The sequence below is a fragment of the Piliocolobus tephrosceles genome, chromosome 15 (assembly GCF_002776525.5).
Source record: "Piliocolobus tephrosceles isolate RC106 chromosome 15, ASM277652v3, whole genome shotgun sequence".
In the NCBI taxonomy this organism is placed as follows: Eukaryota; Metazoa; Chordata; class Mammalia; order Primates; family Cercopithecidae; genus Piliocolobus; species Piliocolobus tephrosceles.
This window is the reverse complement of record NC_045448.1, coordinates 9,854,620-9,863,507: the sequence shown is the minus strand read 5'-3', so window position 1 is coordinate 9,863,507 and position 8,888 is coordinate 9,854,620. Positions and strand designations below refer to the sequence as shown.

Here is an 8,888-nt window from a genome sequence, read left to right as displayed (position 1 = left end):
CGCAGCCTCCCACGGGGCCCGGGAGCGTCGTCTGGGGAGCGTTTCCATAAATGAACAAACCCAGCCGGGGCCCCCGCGTGTTCAGCAATTCCATGCGGCCGGTACAGGGCTGACCCGAGGGCGGGGAGCGAAGGGGCCCGTGGGCGGGAGTTGGGGGACTGCAGGGGGAGACCTGGCAGGGGAGGCCGCGCCCGCACCCGGTGCCCCTCGCCTAGGGCCGGTGTGGACCCCCTGGGGATACCCGTGCAGCCCCTGCCTCGCCCGCCCCACCCCAGGCTCGGGTTCGCACCCCCGCCTCGGCGCCCTAGACCCTGGCCGCGGCCGCTTCCCGGGCCTCGCCCCGCGCCTACCCCTGCAGCCCGTCCCGGCCGCACCCCCCAGCGTCCCCGCCCCCGGCCGCGCCCCCTCACAGGGGCCTGCTCGGCGGTCCCGGAGGCAGCGGGCGCGCCATGGGCAGCGGCAGCAGCCGGAGCGGCCGGACCCTGAGGCGGCGGCGCAGCCCCAAGAGCCTCCCCGCGGGGCCGGGAGCGGCTGCCCTAGAGGGCGGGACCGGGCGGCGGATGCCGGTGGCGGCGGCCGAGGCCCCGGGGGCAGCGGCGGAGGAGGCGCCCGGCCGCGACCCCAGCCCCGTGGCGACCCCCGACGGCAGGGACGAGACGCTGCGCCTTCTGGACCAGCTGCTGGCCGAGTCGGCGGCCTGGGGCCCCCCGGAGCCTGCCCCGCGCCGCCCAGCCCGGCCCCGACCCACCGCGGTCGCGGGGAGCGCGGTGAGTGTGGGAGCCGCGGGGCCTCGGGGGACGGCAGGGATCTCACTCGCCGGCCGCGCGTCCCCGCCCCAGCCCTGGGCGCCGGTCGCGCTGCGCCCCCTTCCAACCTCCGACCTGCGTGTCCCCCGCCGCCCCGCCCTCCCCGTCTCTGGGCCCCCGGGTTTCCTCCCTCTCTGCCCCGTCTCCGGGTCTGTGTCCAGGCCTGGGGCGATCACGCTGGGAGCGGCCGGGGAAGGACACCCCTAGGCGCAGCGCGCCGGGCTCCCGGCTCCCCTCGGGCCTGCGCCCCCGCCTGGCCTTCCCGGGCTGCCTTGGAAAGGGGTGCCGGGGGTGGTTGCGGGCCAGACGGCGGCTCAGAAGCGCCCTGCCGCGCCCACAGGTCTGGATCCTCGCCTTGTTGGGCAGGCAATTCTCGTGTTACTGCTATTTTTAAGATGCTGCAGAATCTCTTCTGCGCTTCCTATTCTCTCTCCCTGAATACTCGTAATAACAGTCCTGCTGTTCTAAAAAAACAATAAAACGAGCACTCTGGTTTGGCAACCGTCTTCGCTCCAGCAGAGCTGAATGAACAAGATCTTTAACATCCGCTCCCGGGCTGGGGGAGGATGCCAAGGGCCGCGTCCTCCTCCCTGGGGTCCCGGAGGCTTTGCTTAGCAGCCGCTGGGGGCCGAGGGAGATGCCTTCCTGGGCGGCCAACCCACTGTGGAATCCTGAAAAGGCCCCAGGGAGGGTGGGGGAGAGGGACAGCCCCAGGCCACAGTGCACAGAGCTCTCTCCCTCCGGCCCTGGTTCCATGCTACCCTCCCTTAGGTCTTTAAAAAAGAAAAGCGAGCTGCAGTGAGTAGTGCTGAATTATATAACAAGATTCCTTTAATACCACATCAGCCTGCTGTTATATAACACTGACTGGACAAGTAGCTGAGAAATTTGGGGGGAATTCACACATAGCAAGGAGGCAGTTACTTTTAGTGTTCATTTTCAAGTGCTTTGGAAACTCAGAGGTGAAAATGAGAGGCAAATAAAGAGTGGATGTTGTGCGCTCTGATTTGCTGATATTCATCATGGTGACTGCTCGTTCTTTAAGTCACTTTCCAGATATCATTTGAGCACCGATCCCGCTATGGGCGCTAGGGATGAGGCCACACGGTGTAGCCCTTGCCCTAAAGTCTGCAGCTCAATGGGGGAAAGTAGAAAGCAGGGCAATGAGAGTTAAGTATCCAGAGGCCACAGGAGAAAGAGGCTAATCTCAAGAGAGGCAGGGAGGCATTCCCGAAGGGATGAATTTGGAAGTTGTCCTGAAACTGGAAGGGTCTGTGGATGTGATCCAGGCAGCAAGTTCTGTGCAGAGAGAACCTCATGCCTAATATCACTGGTGGCTGGGGCAGCTGGTGCCCTGGGCATGGGTCAGAGAGGTCTTAAGAGAATATGCCAGGCTGCAGTACGCCATGCCAAGGCTATTCCACGTTAGCGAGTTTGGATTACTATGAAAGCTCTGGGTATCTGAAAGGTAAGGATTGTGACAGTTTGTGTTTTAGGAAGGTCACACCGACAACTGTGGGGAGGATGAACTGAACAGAGTCGGACTAGGGATAACATGACCACCTGTGTGTGTGGGTGGGGGAGTCTGCAATGGTCCAGGTGGCCGAGTCCTGAACCGAGGCAGTGGCAGTGAGAAGCTTGCAGAGGAGATGGTCTCAGGAAGTATTGAGGAGGTCAGCCAGCTGCAGTTGCCCTTATGGGTGTGAACTGTGTGTATCTTTTTTTTTTTTGAAAAGGAGTTTCACTCTGTTGCCCAGGCGAGGGTCCAGTGGTGTGATCCCAGCTCTCTGCAACCTGTGCCTCCCAGGTTCAAGCGATTCTCGTGCCTCAGCCTCCTGAGTGTCTGGGATTATAGGTGCCCACCACCACGCCCAATTTTTGTATTTTTAGTAGAGACGGGGTTTTGCCATGTTGGCCAGGTTGGTTTTGAACTCCTGACCTCAGGTGACCTGCCCACCTTGGTCTCCGAAAATGCTGGGATTGCAGGTGTGAGCCACCTCACCCAGCCGACTGTATGTATTTTCTGCACCATAAATGTTTCTTGATTGAATGAATGAATCCTAGAATCACAGATTATTCCAGGTGTAAGGGAGCCCTTGGGTCCAATTCATTATTATCAGATAATACCTACATACTACAGATGTGCGCCACTACACCCAGCTAATTTTTGTATTTTTAGCAGAAACGGGGTTTCACCATGTTGCCCAGGCTGGTCTTGAACTCCTGACCTCAGGTGATTCACCCCCCACCCCGCCCCCGCCTTGGCCTCCCAAAGTGCTGGGATTACAGGTGTGAGCCACTGTACCCGGCCAATAACTACTTTTAGTTTCTTTAGGAAGAAAGGAGGAAAGGAAACCTTTTATAGCTTCATAACTATCTAGCATTTTGGAGGAGAGATATATTCTTCATAAGAAAACATCAAACTTGAGTGAAAGTTATTCTTTTAGGCACTCACATTTAAAAATTTTAACCACTATTGACTGGGAGTGTCTTAGAGACTGTCTGTTTATCCCCGAATCATCATTCTGAATATTATGTTTTGTTTTGTTTTTGTTTCTTGAGACAGAGCCTCGCTGGAGTGAAGAAATGGGGAGTGAGGTGGCAGGCACAGAAGCTGGGGTTGTGCTGGGGGAGGGGAGCTTCTGTAGTCATCCAAGTGAGATGTGGGGTCGTTTGGACCGGGTTGGCGGACGGTGGTGAGGGGCGGTTGGCTTATGGACTTACTAGTGGGGTGACTGGGATGTGTGAGGAAGAAAGGAATCAAAGGTGACCCCGAAGTTCTTGGCCGGAGCCACTGGAGGGATGTAGCTGCCATGAACAGACACAGAAAATGTGGAAGGGGCAGGTTTGGGGTGTCATTAACCAGGAAGTTGGTTTTCAGTATGTTAAATTTGAGATGCCTGTCAGACAACCAAACAGAGATTTCAAGTGAGTAGATCTTTGTAAGAGTTTAGCAGTCAGGGGAGAGGTCAGGTTTGGAGTTCATTTAGGAGCCATTAGAACATGGGAGGGTTTAAACCCATGAGATTAGATGGGATCACCAGTGACGATGCTGCCAGCATGTGCTTAGGAAACATGGATGGGCACCGGGCTCTGTCCTGGGAGCTTCATGTATGTGAACTAACGTGGGGCAAGGCCAGGGGTTGAGCACGCTGTTCGCAGATTGAGGAGATAAGGGCATCCTAAAGAACAGCCAGTGAAGGGGAGAAAACCAAGAGAATGCAGCATCCGGAAGCCAAGGGAGGAAGGTGCTTAGGACGGAGGGCAGGCTCAGCTACTGGAAGTTCTGCTTGGTGGGATACATGCGGAAAGCCTGAGAGCTGGTGGTCGAACTGAGCCACTCGGTGGTCTCGAGGTCCTTGGTGAGAGATGGCGCCTTGGGCTGGAGTTCATGGAGAATAGGACACAAGGAATGAGGCGCAGTCAGCTCTTGTAGGAAGGCTCTTTTTACAGTGCAGTGGTAGTAGATGGCAGTAGGGATGGCACTGCTGGACATGGAATTCACCAGAAAATCTTAGTCCCAGAATGGGCTGGGTAAGAGGAGGTTTTAAGCATTAGATGCCCTCCTGAAATTTGAAGGAACCCTTGGAGAAGAAATTTTGGTTTGATGAAGTAGACATAGATTCAGTATTTTAATTTTAATTTTTTTTATTTTTGAGATGGAGTCTTGCTCTGTCGCCCAGGCTGGAGTGCAGTGGCATAATCTTGGCTCACTGCAACCTCTGCCTCCCGAGTTCAAGCAATTCTCCTGTCTCAGCATCCCGAGTAGCTGGGACTACAGGAGCACGCCACCATGCCTGGCTAATTTTCTTGTATTAGCCAAGACGAAGTTTCACTATATTGGTCAGGCTGTTCTTGAACTCCTGACCTCAGGTGGTCCGCCTGCCTTGGCCTTCCAAAGTGCCGGGATTCAGTATTTTTACTAGCAGGTAGTAATTCAGACTGTTTTCCTCCCTCTGCCTATAAACCTGGGTCACTCAAGATCAAGGGAAGTATGTTATCTGAGACTTCTTCTGTTTTGCAAGAAACAAATAGTGTCCTCTCCTTAGGCTGAAGGACTCTGTCATCCACCATTTTTGGGAAGGTTCCATTTGCTGTAGCCATGGAGCATCCAGATAATTCTTTCTTGCCTGTTACCCCAGCCAGGACTTTCCAGTAATCCTGGCATGCAGCTGCTATGGAACTCACAGGGTAAAGAGAGCAGTCGCAATGAGTGCCTGGTGGGACAGCAGCTCCACAGAAGGATGCCAAGTTGATGGGCAACCTAATGGACTTGCAGCGAGAAAAGTCACTGTCCTGAAGATGGTGACTATCTGCCTGCGTTCAAGTCTGTAGCAAAGAATACAAATTTAAATGGCAATAAGTAATATTTCCATCGATCCAGGGGACAAGAAGAAAGGATGGTGCAGACCCCCAAAAATCTCATAACCGTGCTGGGAAGGGGTGCGTAAATGAGTGTTTGCAAGTTTCCGTGAAAGCATGTTGCAGAGGCAGGTTCCGGTGCGTCTGCACACGCAGAGGCGTGGGAATCCCACCCGAGGCGGAAGTCTTCCAGTGGATCTGGCGTCTGAGTTGGTTCTGAAGGATCACTAATGTGTTCCAGCAGTTGGCAAAGGGTGGAGCTTTCCATAAAGAAGAAACAATGTGTAGAAAACCCCAGAGGTCCAGAAGCGATTTTTTTTTTTTTTTTTTTTTTGAGATGGAGTCTCACTCCGTCTTGCCCAGGCTGGAGTACAGTGGCACAGTCTTGGCTCACTGCAGCCTCCTCCTCCTGGGTTCAAGCAATTCTCCTGTCTCAGCCTCCTGAGTAGCTGGGATTACAGGCATGTGCCACCACACCCAGGTAATTTTTATATTTTTAGTAGAGACGGGGTTTTGCCATGTTGGCCAGGCTGGTCTCGAACTCCTGACCTCAAGTGATCCACCTGCCTCAGCCTCCCAAAGTGCTGGGATTACAGGCATGAGTGACCGCACCCAGCCCAGAAGCACTTTTGAACAGCCTAGAGTTTATGTGCCATTCAGCTAGGTGATGTTGGAGAGCAGAAACCGACGAGACAGGTTTGGGTCCCATTTTCACAGGATTCCAGGCTAAGAGGTTGAACTGTCCTGTAGGCAGTGAGGAGCTAGGCGAAGTTTTCTGTGTTTCGTTATTTTTAAATGTTTATTTTAAAAATTACACAAGGTGGCCGGGCGCGGTGGCTCAAGCCTGTAATCCCAGCACTTTGGGAGGCCGAGACGGGCGGATCACGAGGTCAGGAAATCGAGACCATCCTGGCTAACATGGTGAAACCCCGTCTCTACTAAAAATACAAAAAAAACTAGCTGGGCGAGGTGGCAGGCGCCTGTAGTCCCAGCTACTCCGGAGGCTGAGGCAGGAGAATGGCGTAAACCCGGGAGGCGGAGCTTGCAGTGAGCTGAGATCCGGCCACTGCACTCCAGCCTGGGCGACAGAGCGGGACTCCGTCTCAAAAAAAAAAAAAAAAAAAAATTAGACAAGGTAATACACAGGCACACGAGGGGACACTGAAAAGATGCACTGCAAAGAAGGTTTCCCTTCCTCCTTGTTCCCCAGCTCTTTCCCCAGCTCCCCACTCCAGAGACAAGCAGCTTCTCAGTTTCTTGTATGTCTTCCCAGCCTGTGTAATAAAAGGATACACAGTTGCCGGGGAGGTTGTACTGGGGGAGACTGCATGGGGGGAGACTGCATGGGGGGTAGACAGGAGCCCAGGTAAGGGAGGAATTCAGGTAAGAGGTAGAGGAGGAGGTGAGGTGAGCCACTGAGTGTGACAAGCAAGGGAAAGCGAGTTTCTAGAAAGACTCCAAGATTCCCTGCTTGTGTGGTTGAGAAGATCAGAACACCATTAACGAGATGGGCCTAGTTTTGTACAAGTTGAGTTTTGAGTCCTAGGTGGATAATTTCCGTAGGCTGTCCAAAATTCCTGTTAACCGCAAAAAGTGGTTGGAGCTGGAGCTGTCATTTTGTGGACATCAGCATTTGGATAGTGGCTGATGCCATACCAGAGTACAGTTGCTGAGGGAGAGCGTGTGGAGGGGTGGGGAAGGATGCCAAGCCCGGAACATGGAGAACATCAAAAACTGAAGGAAGAATTGTCCTTTTTGGAGTTCTATAAAAAGAATAGGATTTGAAAATGTGAGAAGCCCAGTGCCTCGACAGCGGGGAGGAGTGGGCAGCTTCAGAGGCTCTCTCCCTTCACGGTCCCTGGCTGCTGGCTGCTGTAGGTGATTAGAAGCCTGTCTACATCACGGTCAGGGGTACAGCCTCACGTTTCCTGCCCTGCTGAGATGCCGTGGTGGCTGCTGCTGAGTACTGGGCACAGCAGGGTGTAGAAATGCCGTGGACAGGACGATGCTGGCTCATGCATTCTTTGAGAGATGCTGACCAAGAGCTCTTAGCCTTGGAGCTTTGAGTCCCATAGGACTAGGGCAGACCCTAACTAGACTCCGGGGAGGAGGGTCAGAGCAGGGCTTTGTGCACAACAGAGGCCCTTCTGCCCCTAAATGCTGTGAGCCCATTACCCCGCAGGGAAAGCAGCCCCCTGCCCAAGGCCACCCATTCCGATTCCCAGCAAGCTCTGTTTCTTGATGGTAAATGGCCAGACCGCTGTCATTTCTTGATATTGCTGAAATCTCAGATGACTTGAGCTTAAGGGACCTCACGGACGGTTCAGTCCCACCTTCTTATTTACATCGGAGGACTTTGGGGCCCAGCAAGGAGTAGGAGGATGCCTGTTTGCAGGTCAGACCAACCGCAATCCACACCCTGCTAGCACGGACAAGTCTCTCAGACCCTGAGTCCAGTGACAGCCTCTTTGGGTCTCCCTTGCCTTTTTCCCTGTGGCTTTGGAAACACCTCCTTCAAGGCAAGGCCTTCCCAGTGGAGACGGGCCCTGGACTGGCAGCCCACAGCCAAGGGGGTTTCCCAGAGCCTCTTGTCATGTCCTTGTCATGTTAGACATGCAAGACAGGTCTCATCGCAGAGCCCACCTGCACCATTCCCACACATCTGCACTGGTCCCCCAAGCAGGGCCCACCTGTACCACCCTCCCACGCAGAGCCCACCTGTACCGCTCCCCCCCAGAGCCACCTGCACCACTCCCACACACAGCTAGCCTGTACTGCCCCCTGCCCCTCACAGAGCCCACCTGCACTGCTCGCACACACCTGCACTGCTCCCACACAGATGCACTGCTCCCCTGTGCAGACCCCACCTGCACCATCCCCCCAACGCAGAGCCCACCCACACCACTCTCCCACTCAGAGCCTGCCTACACCGCTCCCCCACGCAGACCCCACCTGCACTGCTCAGCTTCTGTTGCCTGCAAAGCCCTGCGGTGGAGCTTCCGGAGGGCACTGGGACCTTGGCCTCTGTGTGGGGAGTACAGTGCCCTCTGTTGGTGAGCAACAGAATGCGACTAGCAAAATTGTGAAAGCTGGGTCAGGTCTAGGAGAGCCGTTGTAGGAGCTTCTCTACTGTACATGTTCAAGTTTCCTTAAGAAAACATAGAAAAGCCAAACAAACCAAACCTGGGCTTCAAAGAAGGATAATTCTTAAAGAAGAAGGGGGAAGTGTATCCATATGATGGAATAAAAGGAATGGAATTGTTCTGTCAATTACACATACAACTGGTATGTGTGCATGCATACATATAAAGCTGCTAAAAATTAAGAGTTAATGGAAGAACTCTTTCAGGAGAAGAAATCCACTGCATATTTTATTTTTGGTAAATATGCAGTGGATTTTCTAAAAAGTAACCTTTGGGCCGGGCACGGTGGCTCACACCTGTAATCCCAGCACTTTGGGAGGCCGAGGCAGGCGGATCACCTGAGGTCAAGAGCTCGAGACCAGCCTGGCCGACATGGTGAAGCCCCATCGCTACTAAAACTACAAAAATTAGCAAGGTGTGGTGGCGCAGATGCCTGTAATCCCAGCTACTCGGGAGGTTGAGGCAAGAGAATCGCTTGAACCCAGGAGGTAGAAGTTGCAGTGAGCCAAGATCGTGTCATTGCACTCCAGCCTGGGCGACAAGAGCGGAACTCCATCTCAAAAAAAAAAAAAAAAAA

At 54.2% G+C, this 8,888-nt stretch overlaps 1 protein-coding gene across 3 annotated transcripts in view; it reads left to right on the top strand.

Moving 5' to 3' along the window:
- The first annotated feature begins 256 nt into the window (after positions 1 to 256).
- CYS1 (cystin 1) overlaps positions 257 to 8,888 on the top strand; it is a 25,030-nt gene continuing 16,398 nt past the window's right edge. For 2 of the 3 annotated variants that reach the window (XR_004228493.1, XM_031934177.1), the window contains exon 1: positions 426 to 767. Coding sequence is in view for 2 of the 3 variants with exons in the window: in XM_031934177.1 (XP_031790037.1) it covers positions 450 to 767 (318 nt within the window). In the remaining variant the exon portion in view is untranslated. Of the gene's footprint in view, positions 768 to 8,888 lie in introns of all 3 variants that reach the window. The other variant, XM_023198468.1, reaches the window with a different exon arrangement.